The sequence below is a fragment of the Pezoporus occidentalis genome, unplaced genomic scaffold (genome assembly GCF_034315485.1).
Source record: "Pezoporus occidentalis ecotype Australia unplaced genomic scaffold, CSIRO_AGI_Poc_V1 ctg25, whole genome shotgun sequence".
NCBI classification, from domain to species: domain Eukaryota; kingdom Metazoa; phylum Chordata; class Aves; order Psittaciformes; family Psittacidae; genus Pezoporus; species Pezoporus occidentalis.
Window position 1 is genome coordinate 131,906 of NW_026914394.1, and position 21,871 is coordinate 153,776.

Consider the following 21,871-nt stretch of genomic DNA (forward strand, 5'->3'; position numbering starts at 1 on the left):
CGGCAGACACCCGGATGGTGCTGCCTTGGCAGCAAGGAACGGGCTTCACCACTCGCCACCCCTTTGTCCCTGCCGCTGCCTCCCCAGCAGCCCTTCCGCTCCGTGCCAGGTTTCCCTAGCAAGGGGCCATGGCGCATAGCTGCCTCCTCCCTGCGGGCTCCCCGGGCCGGCCAGCCCCCCGCCTGCCTCCCTCCTTCCTCCCTTCCTCCGCCCTCCTCCCCAAGGCAGCCCATGGCTGCTCCCTGCTCCGCGCGGTCGCTGCAGGGCGAAGCGGCCGCCTTCACCGCTGCCCTCCGCACCCTGGTCAACAACCCCCAGTTCAGGTGAGGGCTTGCGGGGCTCACCCCCCGCCCCAGCCGTGCCGAAGCCCTCGGCGCTTGCTCCGTGCTGCTTCCCCATGGATCTGAGCCTTGCTTGGGGTGGGGGGGTGGTGGTGGTGGTGGTGGTTAGGACCTCCCTTCTGCATGGACCTCCCTTCTGCTCGGCTTTTGCAGGAGCCCGGGGCTGCTGGGTACATTCCGCACTGAGGCAGCCACCACCTCTCCGGAGCAGGGAAGGATCCCAAGTGTGCCCAGATCCTCTGTCCCAGGGGGTGATGCCAGCATGGCAAAGCAATGTTACAGGCAAAATCCCGTGCTGAGGCTTCTGGCCTTGCCAGCAGTAGGGTGCTGCAGTCACCCTGCTCCCCAGGGGCAGCCAGCTATCCATGGTTGGCTCTTCAGTGCTTTCCTTTGATATCTCCAGCCTTCCGGCAGCACTGAAGGCAGGTGGCAGTGCTTGGCATCCCTGCTACCTCCTCCCGCAGCAGTGAGTGGAGATGGAGAGCTGCTGCCTCTGCTACCTGGCACCTACACGGCATGTCCTGCCTGGCAGTGGGCTGGCCCTGTGGTCCTGTGCTGAGGCCTGGCACAAATGTCAGTGCAATCTGAGGAAACCCCTGCCCCTGCTGAAAGTTTTGGCCACCCAGAAGAGAAATTCCAGTGAAAACTCCCCAGCCACAGCACCAGGCAGTGGGGAAGCGGCTGCCAGTGCCTGGTCTTCCCCAGCCCACTGCTTGCATCCCACACTTTTCACCCTGCAGCCTTCATTTTACATCCTGCAACTTGAAATCTGTGCTCTGCATCTGTCACCTTTATCCTACATCCTTCCTCCTGTAGCCTGCATCCCACAGCCTTCATTCTTTCTGCATTTTGCAGCCTTCATCCTCTGCCCATCCTGCTGCCTGAACCTCCATCCTGCATCCCACACCTTGCATCCCGTAGCTGCAGCCTGCATCCCACATCTCACAGACTGCTTCCCCTGCTTGTTTTGTGGTTCGCAGCCATGGAACAGTTAATTTCAGTCCCCCTTACAGTAGCAATCACAGAGAGCTCGGCTCATACTGCCCAGTATGCCCATCCCAATAGACATGTGGGATGACTCAGGTGCCTTTCCCTCTGGTGGACACATCCATCTCCATGTGGGACACCATGAGGTTTGGGCCATGGGTTTGTGCATGGCCAAGTGGCAGCTAGAGTTTGGGTGGCATGTCTTCTGTTGCCCTGCTGGGATGGAGGAAGAGAGGAGGAGAGGATGAATTGGCCATGGCTGCGTGGTGCACATAGGCTAGAGAGCCCCTTTTCCTCTCATCTTGCCTCCCATTCCTGGGAAGGTGAACAGTGCTGGGAGGCTATGTGGGACAAGGGCAGCAGGGCGGACCTTGTGCCTCAGAGTGCACCACAGGCCAGTGCCAGCCCTGCTGGCAGCAATGCCAGAGGCTGCACATCCATGAGACCATGACTCAGTTCCTATGAGTCAAGGAGGCTGAGCCCAGTGACAGCCGTGCTTTCTCCTGCTCTGCCGTGCCAAAAGAGAAAGCCACTTTCTCCAGCTGCCCCTGGCCTTTCTCCGCCCTGCTCTGTGCCAGCACTCACGTCTCGCTGTGCCCCATACCTGTCGCTGGCTGTGCTTTCCAGAGGACCTGTCTTGCTCACCCCACATTTCAGATGGCCATAAGGAGCCACAGGCAAGGGCCCTCTTGTGCCTCTGCTAGGAAAAGCCCACCCAGACAGTCCCTGCCCATGTGCCCTGTCCCAGCTCCCAGGCACCCCAGGCACCCCATCACTGATGGTCCCCTCTCCGTGCAGTGATGTGACATTCGTGGTGGGCCGGGAGCAGCAGAAGGTGTTTGCACACCGCTGTGTGCTGGCATGCCGCTGCCAGGCTTTCCGGGGGATGCTCAGCCAGGGGCCGCCAGGCAGCGAGGACTCCCCCAGCAGTATCTCACCCCAGGGACCCTTCATCCTGGGCAACGTGCAGCCCGAGGTCTTCCTGGCCGTCATCGAGTTCCTCTACACCAACAGCGTCACCCTCAACAGCCACATCGTGAGTGGGGATGGGGCTGGCAGGGACCATGGGCATGGGAGGGAGAAGGAGGGATGCAGAGGTGGGGGGTGCTTTGAATGTAGAGAGGATGCTCTGTATGACTGTGGCTGGTTAACAGTGCAATGAGTGTGTGGGGCTCAGCCTAGCACAGAGGAGTGTCCAGAGCATCTTGTCCCACATGTGTCTGCCCCAGCCTTGGGGGGCTGTGCGCATCCTGGATGATGGGAATGGAGACAATAAAGCAGGCCACATTCATATGCCCCTATGGAGCAGCCCTTCCTGTCCCATACCCCGCCTGGGAACTCCCGCAGGGGCAGGAGGACGCATGCTCTTGTCCACTGGGCTGCCATGCCTGTTCCTGCACCCGATGTTCACAAGGTCTCTCTTGCCTGCAGGCACTGGAGGTACTGACTTCATCAGTGGAATATGGTCTGCAGGACCTATGCAAGGTACAGCACTGCTTACTCTGGGGTGGTGGTCCCCAAGTGCCCCCATGCTAAGGAGCACTGCAAGATGGTCCCTGCGTGGCTGGAGGTGGTTCTGAGGATGGATCACCGTGGTCCAATGCAGGCTCAGCCCCTGCTTCTCAGTTCCAGAGTGTCTCTTCAGTGGGATCCCCCTTCAGGGGATGCTGCACCAACCAGGAGTCCTGCAGGGGCCAGGGAATCCCTGGGAAGCTCATGGAGTCTCATATCTTGCAGGAAAGCCCCGATGCTATCACCCACGGGTGTCCCGTGGTCATCTGGCTGGATGATGCTGTAGGGAAAGCCCCATTCCTGGAGAGTGCTCAGCCGTGGTGCTGCCAGGGGGATGCTGCTCAGGAGAGAAGGTTTTGGGAAGGCAGCAGGGAGCAAACAGGAGGGATGGGAGGCGGATGAGGGGAAGGAGCTGGAGCAGTTTGGCGTTGGAGCGGGCGGCTGGGCCACGTCATCAGGATGATTCCTGGATTACGGCTGTGCTGATCGCGTGACCTGCCATCTCACACCCTGACTTCCCCTCTGTTCCCACCCTGCCGAGGAGCTGAGCCACCATGGGCTGCTGTGTGCTGCAGTGGTGTGGTGGGACGAGTCCTGCCCCGTCACCCCATGAGGACAAGCACAGCCCAGATGTGGCACAGGGCTGTCAAACAGCTGGTTGGAGGGACATAAGGGGTGTTGCAGGAAAGGGGGATGCGGTGCCCCAGACACGTGAATCCGGGTGGGATATCCTGCAGTGAGCCATAGAGGAGGGGGGGAAGGAAAGGGGCTGACCAAGGGAAACCCCTGACTGTGTCCGCAGCTGCAGGGTGACCTCATGTCCCTGTTGCCAATGACTCAGGGCCCTTCTGCTCCAGCTGAAGGTTCCTCCCTGCATGTCACATCCCCTTTGGTTTCCTAGGGGCTCTGACCCCTTAGGGTTGGTGGTAAGACAGACAGATAGCTGTCACAATGCCATGTACTGCTCAGCGGGATTTTCCCTGAAGATGCACACAGCAGATGCTATTTAGAAGGGACAGGATCTTGAATGTGATGGTTGCTTTTTTTAATGTGTGAATGATTGCACATCTTTTTTTTCTATTTTGGGTGCTTATTATAAATATAACTTTGCATTCGTTAGTTTCTTTATAATATCTTACCCAGAACAGTCAGGTGAAGGGAAACTGAAATACAGGCAGAGAGCAGGGCTGGGCAAAGCTGACATCACCCAGCCAGAACCAGGGCTGTCCCCCATGGCAGGACACAGATGGGGACAGTGGCCAGGGTTAGGTGGCCCGCCTGGGGCTATGAGGTTGGCTGCGGTTTGGTGGCATCAGTCTCAGCCTATGGCTGAATCAGTGCCCAGGCTGGCTGCCCACAGGCTGTGCTGTGAGTCCTCATCCCACAGCCCATCACTGCCTGGGGGGCTGGAGGTGCCATCCCCTCATGTCTCCTGTCCCGTGTCCTGGGAGCTATGGGGAGGCTGAGAGTCGAGGAGAGGGGTGGCAGGGCTGGGCCTCTGCTCTTTCTATTCTCTCCCCATTTACCTTCCAGCTCTGCATCAAATTCATCAAGGACACTCTGAGCGTGGAGCAGGTCTGCGAGGCTCTGCAGGTGAGTGTGACACCAGTGGGGTCACAGAGGGTTGAAAACAACCCGTTCTGTTTTGGGACAGGCATTGGCCTGACCTTCCTGCTCTTGGCTGGATGGTGGGGCAGGATTTCCTACCCTGGCACATCGTACCAGGGCTGCAAGGGACACCAGGGCCACCGTGGCCTGGCAAGGGAATGTTCTCATGCTGCCCTAAACAGAGCTGGCCAGAGCTCCCCAGTGCCATGGCCTTGCCATCATCTGTATGAAACTGAAATGCACTGGGTTTCCACGAGTTCTCATGGTTTTGAGGCCAGCCCCAAAACCCTGCTGAGATTTAGGGCATCTAAAAATAGCCTTTTAGGCAGGTCCCAATGGCCCTGCAATGCTGCTTGGTGAGACCAAAGCTGCTCCCCAGGGTAAGGGGATTTGTTCCATCACCCACAAGACAAAGTGATGCTCTTATGGTGAGATGCTGGCCCCAGAGCACAGAAGCTCCTACCAGATGTGGTGTCAGACCACCCTGGCATAAACAGAGCCAAAACTGACCTGGAGGAAACAAACAGAAAACCCCAAAACCCCAGAACAAAACAAACCTGAAGAAAACATCTTCCATTCCTTCCCAGCTTGTGTCAGTCCCAGTCCCATGCCATGGTGGAGGGGGAGGCGATGCTCACCCTGCCTGTGCTGGTCCCGTGTACCCTGCACGCAGGGGCTGCCATTGGGACCAGCATTGCTGGGTAGGGCTGGGGGCATATAAGGGCACCCCAAATTCCTGCTGCAGAGGGGTGATGGTATCTGTGGGGCAGGCTGAGGCTGATACCAGGGCATGGGACATATATGGGGGGTCTAAGCTGTCCCTGTGCCTACACAAGGAGCACTGGAGACATGTGGCCCCATGTCCTTGCAGTGTGACCTCCTGATAGCAATGCTGGGGCTCCTTGCCCACCAGGGCTGGGTGATGTCCCTGAGCAGCAGTGGAAAGTCAGGTGCTTCCTGCTGACAGCAGGGCTTTCGGGTGATGGGGCCACCAAACTCTTTGCTCTGGGGCAGGCCAGGAAAGCAGGGACCTTGGTGCCCTTTCCCCCCACATCCGCACTGTGGCGTCCCCACACATGGATGCTCAGCTCGCCCTGGTCCTTAAGAGGGCTCATGTCTCAGCAGGGCTTTGGTGGGAGGTCCCTCCTGCCCCAGACCCCATTGCAAGTGTCTGTGTTGTCCCACAGGCTGCAGTGACCTATGGGCAGACAGACCTCCAGCAGCACTGCCTGGCCTTCATCGAGGGCTGCACTGCGGTACGGCTGCAGGCATGGGGGAGCATGACATGGGGTACCCCAGGGCATGGGGAGCACTGGGGGGCATGGGGAACACTGGGGAACACAGCATGGAGTAAGTCCAGAGGTGGCCACAAGGATGATCAGGGGCTTGAGCACTTGTGGTATGAAGACAGGCTGAGAAAGTTGGGGCTGTTCAGCCTGGAGAAGAGAAGGCTGCGTGGAGACCTCATAGCAGCCTTCCAGTATCTGAAGGGGGCCTATAGGGATGCTGGGGAGGGACTCTTCATTAGGGACTGTAGCGATAGGACAAGGGGTAACGGGTTAAAACTTAAACAGGGGAAGTTCAGGTTAGATATAAGGAAGAAGTTCTTCACTGTAAGGGTGGTGAGGCACTGGAATGGGTTGCCCAGGGAGGTTGTGAATGCTCCATCCCTGGCAGTGTTCAAGGCCAGGTTGGACAGAGCCTCGGATTACACAGTTTAGTGTGAGGTGTCCCTGCCCATGGCAGGGGGTTGGAACTGGATGATCTTAAGGTCCTTTCCAACCCAAGCCATTCTGTGATTCTATAAGGCAGGAATGCAGGGACCCTAAGAATGGGTTGACTGGAGGTTGGACAGGAGAGGAAAAGGAGCAAATGGTGTTCAGGGAGATGATGGGTGCCAGGAAAAGGCTGGATGGAGGGTGCTGGGATGCCAGGGGATGGGTGTCTGGTTGAGGAAGTGCTGGGGTGGGAGGCAGGGATGCACCAGGATGGGCTTGATGGCTCAGGGAGAGGGATGTGTGTGGGGTCCCTGTACCAGCGCCCCAGCACTGCGCTGTGCTGGCAGGCAGTGGTGCGGACACAGGGCTTCCACGAGCTCTCTGATGTGGTGCTGGCGCGGGTGCTGCGCAGTGACCGCCTGGCCGTGGACGAGCTGGACCTGGTGCAGGCTGTGCGGGAGTGGGCGCACGTCAGCTCGGTGAGTGCAATGCATGGGCACGGTGGGGTGGTCATGGATGGTGTTCCGCATCAGGCAGATCCACCCAGAGGTGCCCAAGCCATCACCAACCCCATCCCTTACATTCTGCTGTCTCGCAGGCTGTCCTGGAGCGCCCCGTGTCTGAGGTGGCTGCCCTGCCTGTGCAGGAGCTGCGCCTGCCCCTGCTGGCACCCAGTGAGCTGGCAACGCTGGAGAGACAAAACCAGCGGGATCTGCTCATCCCGGTGAGCCTCTGCCTCCTCCCATGGTGTCCTGGCTCACCTCAGCAGCTGGAGGATGCTGTAGGGTTGGGTTTGAGGGGGGACCACGCTGTGGCCGTGCTGATGCCACCATCCCCGTCCCCATCCCCATAGGCAGAGAGCATCGCGGCAGCCTGGCGGTCCCATGCCCTGAAGAAGGGCAGTGGGGTGCCCTCGCACCTCTGCCAGCCCCGGCGCGGCACGCGGCCCCGCGACCACCACCGTCACCTGGACCCACACGCCAAGTAGGGGCTTGGGCAGCGGCAGTGCCCCCCAGTACAGCGGGGCAGGGTGCGGGGCTGGGCACTGCCAGAGGTGCCACCGTGGCCAAGAGCATCCATAAAGCTCTTTGTCCCATGCCACAGCTCCAGGGTCAGGGCAGGATTCCTGGTTCACCCCAAGAAGTGGTGCAGGGAATGGGGGCTTGGGCCTGCGCTATGCGGTGGGTGTGAGGACCCCCATACACCCCAGTGACGCAGGGGTAGGGGGCTAGGCTGCAGGAAGGGGTCCCTTGTGGGATGGGGATACAGGGTGAGCCCCCCTTTCCCCAGCCCCATGCTGCCCCCAGCCGGGCTCTGCGCTGGGCCCTTCCCCGGGGCCGTGCTGCCCCCCTGCGGCAGCGGGACTGAGCTGCAGCGGGCAGCGAGCACCGCGGCAGGGCTACAACATCCCCTCCACGCACCGCTGGGGAAGGGACTGAACGAGATGGGGAACCTGGGGTTTAAGAGTGAGGGGAGACCCCCGGCATCTCTGCACCTACCCAGCACCAACACCAGTGACCCCCTCCCCAAGCCCTGCCAGCATCCCCAGCTCCTTATAGCCCTGGACACACGCACCACACTGCCAGCCCCCCATGTGCCACACACATCCCCCTCCACACAGCCTGTACCCCCACTGCGCACCCCATTGCATGTGCACACACAGCTGGATCTGCCTCAAGCATCCTCCCTTCCCCCAGCTATGCCCCCCAGGATAAAGGGCCGGACACAGCAGGTAATTTATATATAATATATATATTTACTCTTTAAAAATAAACCTTCGGTCCCCACTACCGCCTGTACAAACTACAAAAATAAACCTTTGCTCTCTTTGATATAAATAACTTAGATGGCGTGTTGGGGAAGGGGGGGGCTGCCCACCGTGCCCACGCCTGGCACGGGGACAGGGTCCCAAGGGCCACCCCAGTGTCTGGGGCTGGCGGGGGGACCAGGGCCATGGGCACGGCAAACACCGCTGGAGTTAAAGTGCTGGGTAACGGCATGGACAGTGCCCGGGATAGGGATGGGGATGGGGATGGGGACAAGGACTGGCATTCGGGGACAGCCCCATGGCATGGGAACATGGTGAGAAATGCGCTTTCCAGTGGGATGTGCCCGGTGGCAGTGTGGGCACCCATGGGAGTGTGCACTGCCCTGTGTGTGGCACAAGGGGCTGTGACTGTGGGACAGCTCAGGGGCTTGGCACAGCAAGGATCACCCTCAAGGACACCCCCCCAAAACCCCTGCCTGTGCAGTGGGAGCAACCACATCAGGCACATCCCCGATCTCCATCCCTCCTGTGATCGCTGGTGGGGAAACTGAGGCACGGAGCAGCGAGAATCAGAGGAGGGGAGAGCTGCCTGTGGCCACCCAGCACCCCATGGAGCTGGGGGGCATGAACCAGGTCTGTGCTCCAGCTCCGGGCTCCCACTGCACTGGCAAAGGGTGTCCCCCCTTTCTGCCTGGGCTGGGCAGCTGGGCGAGGCCATAGGCTGAGAAATAAACCTTTAAAAATAAGCTTAAAAATATATATCTCTCTATAGATAGTTTCCCTTTGCAATAAATAAAGGTGGGGGGGTGCTCACCCCAGGCCTTGCCCACAGCACCCCAGGGCATCAGAGCACCCTGTTGGGGCACCCCAGCTTGTGGCCTGGGTGAGGGGTCCCAGGAGGAGGTGACAGGGAGCAGGCAGTGACCCCACAGGGGGGGAGCTGGCAGGCCATGGAGCCTGCCCTGCCAGCAGCTCCAGAAACAGAGTGGGGGGGGGTTAGTGCTTCCATTTCGGGGGGGGGGGGGGCAAACAGCCCGGGGCAGGGTAACCCCAAACCCTGGGTGAGGGGATGTGGCACCATCGGCACAGCCCCGGGTTGGGGACACATGGGCACAGCATGGCCTGCACACAGCTTGCATAGAAGTGCCAGCCTGCCCTGCTGACCCCCTTTGCTGGGGGGGGCACGGTCCTCCGAGACCGGGGGCATCGCCACACCGGTGATTAGCAGCACGATGCGGGCGACCCCGCTCTGCACCCTCCTGGGCCTGGGGAGCAACCTGTGGGGAGAGAGAATGATGGGGGTCAAACAGGTCCCTCCAATCCCACCCTGCATCCCCATGCATGAACCTAGAGTAGGGTGCCCATGTCCCCAGCTCACCTAGCGCCGGGCGCCCACCCCGTGGCATCCCATGCTCTGCATCTCAAAGGTGTCGGGCATGGTGGTGCTGCTGGTGCTGGGCACGCTGGGCTCTTCCAGGCAGTCCCGCTCGCTGCTGGTGAAGCCTTCAGGGATGAAGCTGGGGTAGGAGCCGGGCAGCGTGGGGTGCAGGGCCACTGTCACCGAAGCGGTGGCTGTGACGGTGGTGTAGGTGCCGGCAGGGCCCTGCAGATGGGTGCTGTAGGCAGGCAGGGCTCCGGGGGGCACTGGCTGGGCACCCGGCGGGCAGGGCTGTGGGTGCTCTCGGGGTGGAAGAGAGCACGGCTCCCTGAAGGACAACGGGGGTGCTGGCTGCGGGCCGGGAGCCTCCTTCTTTCCCTGGATTTCTGGGCTGTCCTTATAGGGCTTCAGCACCTGGATGGGAGGACATGGAGCATGAGGACCCCCAGCCATGCTGAGCATCCCTCTGGCAACCCCACCAGCACTACCGGGGATCCATGAGACCCCATCCCCTGGCTCTGTCCATGACCCTCTCCCAGGGAGATGGTAATGCCATTGTGGGCAGAGGTACTTACAGTGATGCGGGGGAAGCTGGGGTCCTTGCCGGCCTCCAGCAGGATGTGTGCTGGGGTTGGGGGCACAATGAAAGGCCCCCGTGGGCTCCCCGGCCCCATGGCCTCTGTGTAGTGCTCCGTGTCTGAGGGGTCAGGGAAGGTGGCAGGCCAGGCTGGGGCACGGCGGACATAGAGACCCCCAGGGCCCAGGCATGGGGGCACCGGCTCTGACGGGGGCAGGCGGGGGCTGTTATCCACCAGGGATGCCTAGGGGGAGAGAGGATGGAGTCAGAGGGACAAGGAATATACAGGGATGGAGGGCTGTGGGGTAGCAGGGATAGAGGGTAAGGGATGTGTAGAGTGATAGAAATACAGGGTGAAGCAAGGATGGGTTCAAATGGGTCAGGGAGGGATAGGGGGAGTTGAGTGTGGGGTGAGGCAGGAATGGGATCAAGCAGAAATGGGCCAAGTTGGATGTGGGGCAAGGAAAGGATGGGATAAAGCAAGGATGGTACAGGGTGAGGGATGGGCTCAGGTGGCAACAAGGTGAGGTTGGGACAAGGCAAGGATGGGTATAGGGTGAAGGGGGGACAGGGTAAAGGGTGGTAGGGGATGAAGAGAGGTGGGTACAGGGTTGGGGAGGGACAGGTAGGGGTGGGATGGGGCATTGTACCTCAGGGGGTGGCCCGATGACAGAGAGCACGACTGGCAGCAGCACCAGCCCGTTGAGCAGCCCCAGCAGTGTCAGGATGGTGAGCACTGCAAAGAAGTACCTGGGGAGGGAGCAAAGGCAGAGGGAATAAGTGGGCACAGCTACCACGAACCCCATGCCACCACAAACACAGCTTCCTATACCACACCCCATAACCTCCCCATGTCTCCCCAGCCTCCATTTAAGATGGGGTAGGTACCCCCAGCAAGACACATCGGCACCAGCTGCCCCACATCCCCACCACCAGCCAGGGGGCTGCCACGCTCACCAGCCTCCGCTGCCAAAGCTTTTGGCAGGCAGCAAGTAAGGGGCTGGTTTAATCCCTGCTGGCACTCACCTCATGATGAAGTCAAACTCGGAGCCAGCCAACATAAGGACACCCAGGAGGGTGGAGACAGCTCCATCCATCACAGGGGCGAAGGTGTGCTCCAGCGCTGCAGCTGAGCGCACGTTCCTGCTCCCCACAGCCGTCAGGAAGCCCTGCATGGGATGGGGATGTCACGCAGGGCTCGTTCCCATGTGCCACACGTGATGTGGCCCCCCATCAGCGCATGGGCAAGGGGTGAGGGTGCCAGAGAGTGAGAACTGGGCAGGGGTCTGCTTGTGCTCACCAGCGCCACATGGACGGTGAACTCCACACCAATGCCCACCGAGGCGATGAGGATGACCACGGGGATGGCGCTCAGCTTGATGCCCATAAGGCCCATGATGCCAAACAGCTCCACTGCCATCATGGCCAGGATGGAGACCTGGGAGGGGGTGGTGGGGTCAGTAAGAGGTGGCTCCGACTGGCTGTCCCTTTTGCTCCCAACATACCCAATCCTACCCCTCCCAACAGGGCACCTTCATCCCATTGCCCCCTTTCCCTTTATTCAGTGTCCCTCACCCATCTCTGCATGGATTTCCCCAAACTCCTGCCTACTACACACATTCCTTTCATAAGGGGTGCCCCTGGTCCCTCCATGTAAGGCCTCCACTCACTGCCATGTCCATGCGTGCTCCCCTCACCCTCTTCTGCACTGATGTCCCCAGACCCCTGTACCCGCCACATGTTCTCTTCATCATTGAAGTCCCTGATCCCTCCACATGGGTGCCCCTTTCACACAAGGGTGTCCATGTCCACCCCATCCCCATGAAGCAGGTCCCCAGTGCCACCCAGCGGGATAGCAGCAGGCCTGGATGTCCCTGTCCCTGCCATCAGGAGGGCAGCATGGCCGGTCACCCCTGTCCCCACGCATCAGGGTGCGTACTCACGATGATGCCAGCGGTCCAGGGGTTGAGCAGCAGCAGGGCGCAGACGAGGAAGGTGCAGGCCAGCAGGATGCTGATGGCCAGCAGGAACCAGTGGCGCAGGCCGATGTACTGCTCCCAGAAGAGGAAGGGGTACCCGCTGGGGTAGCTCAGCACCCCGTGGCGCTGGGCAGCCTCTCGGCAGATGGCACGGACACTCTCAATCGCCTCCACAAAGTCGGCCGTGCGACGCAGCCCGCTCAGGTAGAAGGGGAACTGTGCGAACTCCAGTGGCTGGGCTGCAGGGACTGGGGAGGAGAGCACGGGCAGTGTGAGGGGATGGGCAGCATGGGAGTGCAGGCAGCATGGGGCACCCAACTGCTGCAGCCTGAATGCAGCCTGACGCCTGGCTGGGTACCACAGGGCTGGGGAGCATGTGCAGAGCGGACTGGGAGCAAGGACAAGGGTGTTTCTCTGCCAGCAGGATGCATCTGAGTTAGTGGGTCATGGGGAGCAAGGGGTTTCTCTACAGGACAATGTTTGTGGGGCAGAGTGGAGGGGCTTCTTTGCAGTGAGATGCTCATGGACTGAAGCAGGGATCTGTTGCTGCATGCTAAGGGTACAGGGAATGCACAGCGGGGTGGACGGGGACAAGCACGGGGCACAAGGAAGCAGCACAGTTCCTCTACCAGAGGATGCTGATGGGATGAGGGATGTGGGGGTTTCTCTTCAGGGGGGAATGCTTGCAGGGCAGGAAAGGTGCAGGGAGCAGGGTCCTCTCTGCAGGGGGGATGCCAGGAGGCAGGAAAGGGCCATGGGGAGCCCACTGCGCTCACTCACTTCGCAGGTTCTCGCCCGTGGTGTCGTACTTGTCATGGATCCACTCGGGGGGCGGTGGGTAGAAGTTGGCTTGGGAGGCAGCAAAGCCCAGGGGGTCGTTGCTGGCCCACACCGTCAGGCAGATGTAGAAGGTGTCAGGGGGGATGATGCCATTCTCATCCACCAGCCGCCGCGTGGTCAGCTACAAGGAGAGCGCAGGAGTAGGAATGAGCTGAGCAGTGGGCACAGCATCGTCCCCAGCCCAATCACCCCAGCCCAGTCCCTACGCACCTGATTGAAGTTGAAGGGCTCCTTCTTGTTGCCAGTCTGGATTAGGAGCTTGTACGCCAGCGCCCCATCCTCAGAGCCATTGCGGTAGCTATCGTGGGTGATGCGCCCGGCTTGCCAGTCCCTGTCGAAGGTGGCCTGGAGCCCTGGGGATGCAGTGTGGTGGGTGAGAATCCCCTGGGGCACGCCACCCTGCACAGCATCCCGTGTACCCGAGGGAGTATGGTGCTGGTGGGATGGGCATGCAGAAACCCCAGGGCATTGCTAGTCACCCTGGGAACGCCATGGGACCAGCCTGCCCAGGGAAGACATTCCCAGATCAGGAGGGAGCATGCTGGCTGGGGAGAGGGTCCTTGGGCAGGGGGGTGGTCACGGGGAACAGGGATGTCCCTCACCTCTCAGCCAGTCCTGGAAGTAATGGAGCCACATCTTGGGCAGGTCGCTGTTGTCCTCCCGCACCACGTACTTGACGGTGCTGAAGGCCTGGTGCAGGCTGAGCAGGGCAGCTTGGGCGCCGGGGTAATGGAAGCCACCCTTGGTGACGATGAACATGTTGTAGAAGGAGAAGTACTTGAACTGGGCCGAGATGAAGGCGTGCGCCTTGGTGTCCCGCGGCACGATGTCCGTCAGGTAGAGCCCGTCGTGCACCATGGTGGTACCATAGAGGCTCAGCCCCAGCAGTGCCAGGAACAGCACTGCCACCACCGCCTGTGGGGACAGCAAGAGGGAGTCAAGCAGGGTCCTGTGCCAACAACCCACCCCGGGTGGCGCCTTTGGGGCCAGCCCCACCTCACCTTGGTCCGGGTCCGCAGTAGGAGCGGGGCATACTTCTCGCGGGCGAAGTCAGCGAGGCTCCAGCGGCAGAAGGGCAGCGGGACACATTCCCTTCCACTCTTAGCCTCATCCATATGGGCCAGCAGGTCCCGCGTGGAGCTGGATGGGGCGAAAACCTGCGAGCCCATGGGGTCGGTGGGGGGCAGGAGGACGGCGGGTGAGGTGCACACTTGCGAGGTGGGTGGCAGGACGGTGACGACGTGGTGGCCCGAGGGGTCGCAGCGGGTGAAGGCTTGCACAGTGGTGGTGATCTGGGTGCTGGTGGCCACGCCGGGGTGACCATAAGGGGATGGGTGGCAGGCATGGTTGTCATTGGCGTCAGCAAGCTCCTGGGGCTGGATTTGGATAACCCGTGAGGAGCAAGGGCTGTGGAAAGAGAGGAAAGGAGAGAAGGAAGAACAGGATGAGTAAACTGGGGGTGATTGGAGTAAATTTGACAGGCTGAGAAAGTTGGGGCTGTTCAGCCTGGAGAAGAGAAGGCTGCGTGGAGACCTCATAGCAGCCTTCCAGTGTCTGAAGGGGGCCTGTAAGGATGCTGGGGAGGGACTCTTCATTAGGGACTGTGGTGACAGGACAAGGGGTAACGGGTTAAAACTTAAACAGGGGAAGTTCAGGTTAGATCTAAGGAAGAAGTTTTTCACTGTAAGGGTGGTGAAGCACTGGAATGGGTTGCCCAAAGAAGTGGTAGTGGCATCCATCCCTGGTAGTGTTCAAGGCCAGGTTGGACAGAGCCTTGGATGACATGGTCTAGTGTGAGGTGTCCCTGCCCATGGCAGGGGGTTGGAACTGGATGATCTTAAGGCCCTTTCCAACCCAAACCATTCTGTGATTCTATGACAGTAGGTTATGTTGAAGCAGAGGAACAAGGGTGAACACGGGGTCTGCCCCATTGTGGCCAGCCTGGCACTGGTACCTGTAGAAGCAGCAGAGGATGTCGAGCCGACGTCTCTCCCGGCGGTACAGGTCCAGGCTCAGGATGGCAGGGAACACAAACAGCACCATGGCGAAGTTGAACACCACAACCACCGCAGCCTGTGGTGCAAGGGGACATGTCAGAGTGGGGCCTGGCCGCCCTTCCTGCCCACACCCTCGAGAGGGACCCTGGCCCTACCTGCAGGGAGAAGGCACGCAGGGCAGGGATGGGCACCAGGGCTGCCATGAAGAAGGCGATCATGTTGCTGACCGAGGTGAGAGCCACGCTGGTCCCTGTGCGCTTCAGGCACTCACCCGTTCGCTCCTGTGGGGACAGAGGGAGGGAGCGATGGGGACTGCAGGGAAATGGGAGGGAGCCAGGGGCCCCCAGGCAGGGCTTGGTGCTCACCTTGAAGGGGATGTGCTGGCTGGTCTCTGTGAAGGCATGAGCCAAGAGGAACATGTCATCCACACCGATGCCAAGGGCCAGGAAGGGCAGGACCTGCCAGAGCAGCTGGTGTCACTGAGAGGGGACATGGCCACCACCCAGGAGGGGACCCGGCCACCCTAACAGCCCCCAGGGTCCCACCAGCCCCATGGTACCTTGGCTGTTCCCCTAGCACATACCTGGGTGGTGGCTGCGTTGAAGGAGATGCCCAGCAATGAGCAGAGCCCCAGGCCAGAGGCCACGGAGAGAGCCACAAGCAGGACCCCAGCCAGGCCCACAGCCCCTTGGGACTTGGAGCAGTCCCACCGCAGCATGGTGACACAGGCATAGGCCAGCTGGAAGAGCACAGTGGGTTAGTGGGGATGGGAGGCAAGGGAGGGACGGTGCAGGACAGAGAAGGGGACATGCATACACACCATGAGGAGGTAGCCCCCAGCCACCCGGATGACACTGACGTCGGAGAAGGACTTCATGATGTCGTTGAGTGTGGTGGTGGAGAAAGCATGGACGCTCTGCGTGGCATTGGGTGGGATGGAGTCCTGTGCCAGCTGCCAGAGGTGCACCCCGTTAGAGGAGTCAGGACCCCCCAGCTCCCCATTACATCCCCCAGAGCCCACAGGGTATCAGCATCACCACTGAGTGTCCCTAGAGACCCACTGGACCACAAGAGGGTGGTGCCAGGACCCATGGCCACACGACAGCCTGGACACAGGGGGGATGCCACATACAGGCTCACCCCTGCCCCAGCCCCATGTGGGGGCCATTCCTGGTGCCTACCTCAACGAATTTCCTCTGCCAGGCCTCCAGGATGGCGCCCGCCTTCTCTTCGCTCCAGCTGATGTCATGGATCTCGTAGTCATCCTTGAAGTGCTCAAACAGCTGCCGGGGGCTCATGAGGAGGAACATGGTCTGCAGGGCCTCGGCGCTGGGAGACAGGCACGCACCTCGCTGGGACCGGCTGCAGCACCCCGGGATGCAGGAATGGGTCCATCCCCCACCCCATGGCTCCCAGTCCCACTGCGGACACCCAGGGGAGGACCCAGGCATCCTGCCCCCCATCATCCCCACCTTGCTCCAAAGCACTGCCCCACTTGCCAGACCCATACACTCATCAGCATCACATGCTCTTCCAGACAACCCCACAGCCCCTCCTGCAGCCAGGGCAGGTGCCCGTGGGCATCACATGAGGATGAGGATGAAGATGAGGATGAGGATGAGGGAACCCTGCCCCAAACCATCGCAGGGGTGAGTGCTGCAGCTGGGACCCTACACCATGCCCTGAGGACACCCGCACCACAGCAGCTCTCACCGTAGCAGCTTGCCCTGGGAGTCTTTGGTCGTGCCACCTAAAATCAGCTCCTGCTGCCAGCGCATGAACTTCCTGGAGAAGCCGTGGCAGCCGCCTGAGAGCTCAGCTGGGATGTCAGGGCTCTGCGGATGCAGGGGAGGTGTCAGGGATGCAGGGAGGCAGGTGGGAGAGCAGCAAACCCCTGCATCCCTCCAGGTCCCCACGGGCTGTAACCCACCTGCTGGCTCTGCTTGTTGGGAGCACTTGGGGGGCACTGGGGATCATGGGGGTCCAGGCAGGGCCGCTCCATGTAAGCCTGCCCCACCTCTGCCTTGTCCAGCAGCTCTTTGAAGCCTTCCAGGGATGTGAACTGCCCCAGCTCCTCCATCAGCTGCAGAGGGTCCAGGTTGCTCCACTGGATGTCTGGGCGGCCCCTGGGGAAAGAGCGGGACCGGAGTGATGCAGGATGCTCAAACCCACATGTGGTACCACCACCACCACTGCCACACCATCCCATGAGTCCCGGGGGTGCCTCTGCAAGGATGCAGAGGAGTAGCATCAATTCCCAGCGCATCCCTTATCCCCTCCTGGGGCCGCCTGCGGCATCCCCCGTGCCCTGCGCGGCACAGCGGCCGTGCCCCGAGTCAAGTAGCATGCCTGATCCTGTTAGGCTGGGACAAAGCGGGGGGAGCCGGCCCCGCTGCCTGGCCCCGCTTTGTGCGAGCAGTCAGGCCGATTACTGCCCGCGGGCTAACATCTTGATAGAGGGGAGCAGGCAGGGAAGGGCTCCCTGCATCCCCTCAGCCCTTCCCGCTGCATCTCCCCAAGCTGGACAGTTTGGGGCTCAGCAGACATTCTGGGCGCTCAGGAGAGGACACAGGGGTCCAGCAGGACCCCATGGGAACATGGATACCCGGGAAAAAGGGCTTTTCCATTGCCTGTGGATGCTCTGCTCCCTCCATCCCAGCCCAGGGTGCCGGGGGCCAGTTCCCAGCCTCACTCAGTTCTTTTTAAGACAGAAAGGACACACAAAAAAGCCAGTAACCCAGCCCAGCACTCCAAAGAGGGGAAGAAAAAGCCCCGAGCAAGTGTGGGCTCTGGGGAGAAACGCAGCCTAATAATTCATGAAGGCTGGCTGGGCCGGAGCCGGCCGCTCGAGATTCCCACATACCAACCGGAGCTGCTGCTGCTTCCAAAGAGAGCCCCTTTTATCTGCTTTCGCTTGCTTCACTGAGCCAGGGCAAATCCTTTTGTCTTTCCATAGATTGCTGCTCTTTGTTCTCCCAGCTCCCGCCCCGCTCACCCCTCGGCGTTAAAAAGGGGGACGGGTCCCCATGGGCTGGCCGGTGCTCAGCCAGGGTGCCCGCCCGGGGAACCCACTCACCCGGCTGCGAGGGGAGATGGGTCCCACCGCTGCTGCGGGTGCCTCCCTGCCTGTCACTGGTGCCACCCTGCCTGCCATGTACCCCTGCCCCAGGATGCTGCCCACCCCGGCGGGTGATACCTGCAGCATCCCTATCAGCACAGCCACCCCAGTGCCGCTCGCTCCCGCTCCCAGCTGCTCCCCAGGGTGCGATGGGGAGAACCGGAGTTCTTGGGGGAGCAAAGCTGGTCCCCCAGTCCTGGCTGGGGATGCTGCGGCCCCTTCCCCCTCCTCCCGTCCGGCAGCAGCCTGAATAAGGCCACTATTTCATCTGTTTGGCAAGGGGCAGCTTTCAGAGCAGCATTAGCATGAGAAAGCGCGGGGCTGCGTTTGCTGACAATGCACAAGCCGCCCGGCTCTCCCGGACAAACACACGCGTAAACAGAAGGAATGCAGGGGGGAGCTCCCCCCTGCCCAGCCCAGGGTCCCCAGCCCCACCACCGCGGTAAGGGGACCTGGCCGGGAGTCACCCACCACCCACCCTGGGCATGCTGTGTGCCCTATCCCCTTAGGCACAGCACAGGAGTGTGGGTGCCTTCTCACCACTGTAGCACCCAAAATGTGCTCTGGAGGGGAGCAGAACCCAGGGACATGCTTGCGGTACAGCCTCTGTCCCTGCATCCCCATCCCTGGCTGCTGTGATGGCATGGCATGGCATGGCACAGCACAGGATGGATGGGCAGCTCCTGCCCTGCCAGGCTGATGAGGACAAGGACCTGTCCCTGGGGTGCTGATCCAGCAGGACAAGCCATGGTGGTAGGACCATCCTGGGGATGAGCAGGACAAGCAGCAGCACTGAGGAACCTTGGGGGAGCAGGGCCAAGCTGCATGGAGAGGTCAAGCACAGCCCCCTGGAAGGCACCCCAGCCCCTGGTCCCAGCCACAGTCCCCAGGGCAGCCCCAGCACTCACGGGAGGTAGGCTGATCCTCCCTGCAGCTTGGAGCCTTCCCAGAAACAGTCCAGGGGCGTCAGGATCACGCAGGGAAACAGCTTCTCTATCATCTGGAGGAGGAGGAGATGCAAGGGGTCAGCAGGGATGGATCAGGACCCTTCTGGTCCACCCTCCCAGCCCTGCTGCACTGCCCAAACCTGCACCCTCCCACATGGAGGTGGCAGTGCCTTTGCAGCACATGGGGCTCGTAAATCCCATCCCCACCACAGCCCGTTTCTTGAGGGACTGACCCCTGTGGGGGGGCTCCATGGGGGACCACACCATACCCAGCACTCACCCTCTCGATCATGCCATTCTCAATGATGGGGACACCCGACTTGTAGCAGATCTTGTTCAAATCCCACGATCTGGAAAGGCAGGAAGTGGAACTGAGGACGGGCATCACCCCACAGAGGACACAGCAAGGGGCAGTGGGGCACGCAGGACACAGTGGGGTTCCCTGTCCCCACCCTGTCCGGAGCCGGACTCACTTTCCGTACAGCGAGACTTGGACTTTGCTGGCGGCCAGGGCCGCCTCGAGGTGGAGCTGCAGGGCCTCCTGCGTCAGGATGTTCTCCCCATCCCTCTTTGGGGTCTGGATCAACATCTGGGACGTGTAGACGGACTCCTCGCCAAGCTTCTCCTTGGTGTAGCGTAGCTCCTGGCTCACCCGACTGCCCGCTGCGGAGGGGACCATGACGTGCCCAGTCAGTGCCAGGGTGAGCAGAGCCTCCATCCCACCAACCTGTCCGGCCCATCAGGATGCCCATGGAAGGGGGCAGGCAGGACCGAGGCCCCACAGCATCAGATGGTGCCACATTAACCCGGGGGGACTTCTTGCCATGGGGTTACCCACCTGCTGCATCCTCTGGGTGCTTGCATCCAGGGGACCCAAGCAGGGAGCACCCCAGCCTGCAGTGGACCAGGCACCCCCCTTCCCACCAAAACAGGTATTTCCAGCCCCACAGCAGCTCATTGGTTTTGCTTTTCCTGGAAAAAAAACCCCACAGATGGATGGATGGTGAAGCGGATGGGGAGCATCCTGCCCGCTCCCACCCATGTGCTGTGGTGGGTGCTGCAGATGCCAAACGCAACCAGCCTCAATGCAGCAAACAGAACTGGGGACACCCCACCCCATCCATGCCCAGCTCTTCTCTGGCACCCCAAGGTGAGCAGTGTTTTGGCCAGGGAATGGGTGCAGGGAAAGGCGGGCACCCCCAGCCTTGCAGGTGCAGGCTGCCCCAGCAGGGGTCTGGGGACAGGAGAGGGATGCAGTGCTGGGGAGCTCTGCAGGACCCTTCTCGGATCTGTCCCTGATGGAGCAGGATTGCTCCAAGCATGGCAGAGGTTTAAGGGAGAAGCCACAGACTTCATCTGCAGCTGCCTCAGCATGGAAGAGAAATCTGCTCCCGGCCAGCACGGCTGGGGCTGAGATCAAACCCTGCATGGCCTTTTGCATGCGGAGCAGCATCCCAGGGACAGCCATTCCCATCCAAAAAGGGGCTCCCATCCCTCCTGGCACAGCAAAGGGGGCACGACACAGCCCAGAGGAGGGTGGGAGACCAATCCCAAGACTCCCCCTACCAAACGCAATACCCACCGCCCTGCTCCCGCCCCCTGCCTGGAGCATGGGGATGCTTTCATGCAGCCCCCCCCCCACTGCCACCCACCAGGGACACCCCAGGGTGCCTGGTGCTGGACAGATCCCAAGGCAGAGCTGCAGGCGGGAGGGAGGCCGGCTCTTGCCCTGCCCTGGGTGCTGGGGGGGGTCAGGATTCATCCACACTGGGACGCTCCCTCAGCAAGAGGCGGGAGCCCCGGCGGGCCTGGCCCCCCGCCAGCACTGAGGAGGCCAGAGCGAGACCACAAATAAAGAGCAGAATCTTCCCTTTTAATGACTTATTATATGGGTTGGTGTTTTTTGGTGTTTTTTTTTTTTTTCCCCTGCTTTTTGGGAACGGGGAGGGGGAAGCGTCTTTATTGTTCCTGGCTGGGCTGGGGAGCAGCTGGTGTCCATCAGATGCCAGTTGGGATAGAGGTTGTGCCAGGGCCAGGGAGGGGGGGACACGGACACGGCCTTTGTGTGTGTGTCAGAGGGGACAGCAGCGCCCGGGGCGAGGGGATGAGGACACAGGGAGGGTGGGTGTCACTGGGAGGTGGCAGGGAATGGGACACCCATCCCCTTCCCAGCAGGCTGGGAGGTCGGGCAGGAGGTGTACCGAGCTGCTCTGATCTCAGCCGTGCCACCCATGCTGAACCCGGGTGGGTGGTGGGACGTGGCCACGGGGGGGGGGGGACGGACGGCTCAGCATCACCGCCATTCCCAAGGGACGCATCCTGCTGTGCCCAGCGGGCATCTCCACCCAGCACGGGAGGAGCCACACATCTGTAAGCGTGGAGTAAGGGGGAGCCCCCCGAAAAATTAAGGGGGGGGGGAATAAAGAGAAGAGAGAAAATAAAAAGCCGTCCCTTGTAATTAGTGTTAATTTGGAACAGGGCACTGCGAGCCGTCAGCAAGCTTCAAAGGCTGTGAGGAAGCCTCAAATTCCAACACCCTAATTAACCAAAGAGCAACATGAAAAGACAAGGCAGCGCACACAGGGCTGCCAAGGACACTTCAAACGGGCGCGCACCCGCCGGCCGGCCGGCCCGGGAGCGGGGTGAGACGCCCCACACCGCACGCAGCCCCCCGGCCCGGGGAGGGGGCCTCCCCGATACCAACAATGGGCACCGTAATGAGGAACTGTATGTAAATTCTTCTTCTTCTTTTTTGTAATCCCAATTAACAAAGGGAGCGTTTGGCTTTTTCATGCAAAGGGCCCTCTGGTTCCAATCAGACGCCCCAGCCCTGCTTATTACAGCCCGCTCCGCTCCTCAGTGGGGTTTGGAGTCATCCCCCTGGATCCTTATGCTGGGCAAAGTGACATCAACATCCCCCCAGAAGCCCACAGTGGGCCTGGGGGCAGCCCGAGCATCCTCCCTGGGGTGGGCACTGCTTTGGGTACCACTGGCTGGGGGGGGTCACACGGTCTATACATGCAGCAGTGTGGGCTGCAGGGTGGATGGGACCCCAATGTCACCCACACCCCAAACACCAGGGGTAGAAAGCGGGCTCCCAC

At 61.0% G+C, this 21,871-nt stretch overlaps 2 protein-coding genes across 5 annotated transcripts in view; one reads left to right on the top strand and one right to left on the bottom strand.

Moving 5' to 3' along the window:
- Positions 1 to 7,906, top strand: BTBD19 (BTB domain containing 19). Of its 4 annotated transcripts, XM_062622931.1 has the most exons (9): positions 1 to 323; positions 2,127 to 2,364; positions 2,760 to 2,813; positions 3,066 to 3,122; positions 4,374 to 4,433; positions 5,636 to 5,704; positions 6,514 to 6,645; positions 6,765 to 6,890; positions 7,020 to 7,906. In XM_062622931.1, the coding sequence occupies exons 1-9, from the start codon at positions 232 to 234 to the stop codon at positions 7,152 to 7,154; spliced, it is 963 nt and encodes a 320-aa protein (XP_062478915.1). In that variant the 5' UTR covers positions 1 to 231; the 3' UTR covers positions 7,155 to 7,906. The 4 variants fall into 4 exon arrangements, with proteins under 4 accessions (XP_062478915.1, XP_062478913.1, XP_062478914.1 ...); XM_062622932.1 differs by lacking the exon at positions 3,066 to 3,122 and having other exon boundaries at positions 161 to 323; XM_062622929.1 differs by lacking the exons at positions 6,514 to 6,645; positions 6,765 to 6,890; positions 7,020 to 7,906 and having other exon boundaries at positions 5,636 to 6,482.
- Positions 7,900 to 21,871, bottom strand: part of PTCH2 (patched 2) — a 22,047-nt gene continuing 8,075 nt past the window's right edge. The window contains 22 exon segments of the mRNA XM_062622926.1: positions 7,900 to 9,211; positions 9,313 to 9,726; positions 9,888 to 10,133; positions 10,540 to 10,639; positions 10,916 to 11,058; positions 11,190 to 11,327; positions 11,833 to 12,116; positions 12,649 to 12,829; positions 12,919 to 13,061; positions 13,311 to 13,623; positions 13,710 to 14,115; positions 14,663 to 14,781; positions 14,861 to 14,986; positions 15,071 to 15,163; positions 15,289 to 15,444; positions 15,526 to 15,657; positions 15,887 to 16,034; positions 16,419 to 16,540; positions 16,636 to 16,831; positions 18,732 to 18,823; positions 19,051 to 19,120; positions 19,244 to 19,433. Coding sequence (XP_062478910.1) covers positions 9,313 to 9,726; positions 9,888 to 10,133; positions 10,540 to 10,639; positions 10,916 to 11,058; positions 11,190 to 11,327; positions 11,833 to 12,116; positions 12,649 to 12,829; positions 12,919 to 13,061; positions 13,311 to 13,623; positions 13,710 to 14,115; positions 14,663 to 14,781; positions 14,861 to 14,986; positions 15,071 to 15,163; positions 15,289 to 15,444; positions 15,526 to 15,657; positions 15,887 to 16,034; positions 16,419 to 16,540; positions 16,636 to 16,831; positions 18,732 to 18,823; positions 19,051 to 19,120; positions 19,244 to 19,433 — 3,812 coding nt within the window. The 3' untranslated portion in view covers positions 7,900 to 9,211.

What these genes read in the sequence shown, in the direction of transcription:
- BTBD19 (XM_062622929.1), top strand. Translation starts at nt 232, where the DNA reads ATGGCTGCTCCCTGCTCCGCGCGGTCGCTGCAGGGCGAAGCGGCCGCC. An exon ending in TCACCCTCAACAGCCACATC is followed by an intron (nt 2,365 to 2,759) that starts GTGAGTGGGGAT and finishes TCTTGCCTGCAG; the next exon opens with GCACTGGAGGTACTGACTTC. An exon ending in AGGTCTGCGAGGCTCTGCAG is followed by an intron (nt 4,434 to 5,635) that starts GTGAGTGTGACA and finishes GTTGTCCCACAG; the next exon opens with GCTGCAGTGACCTATGGGCA.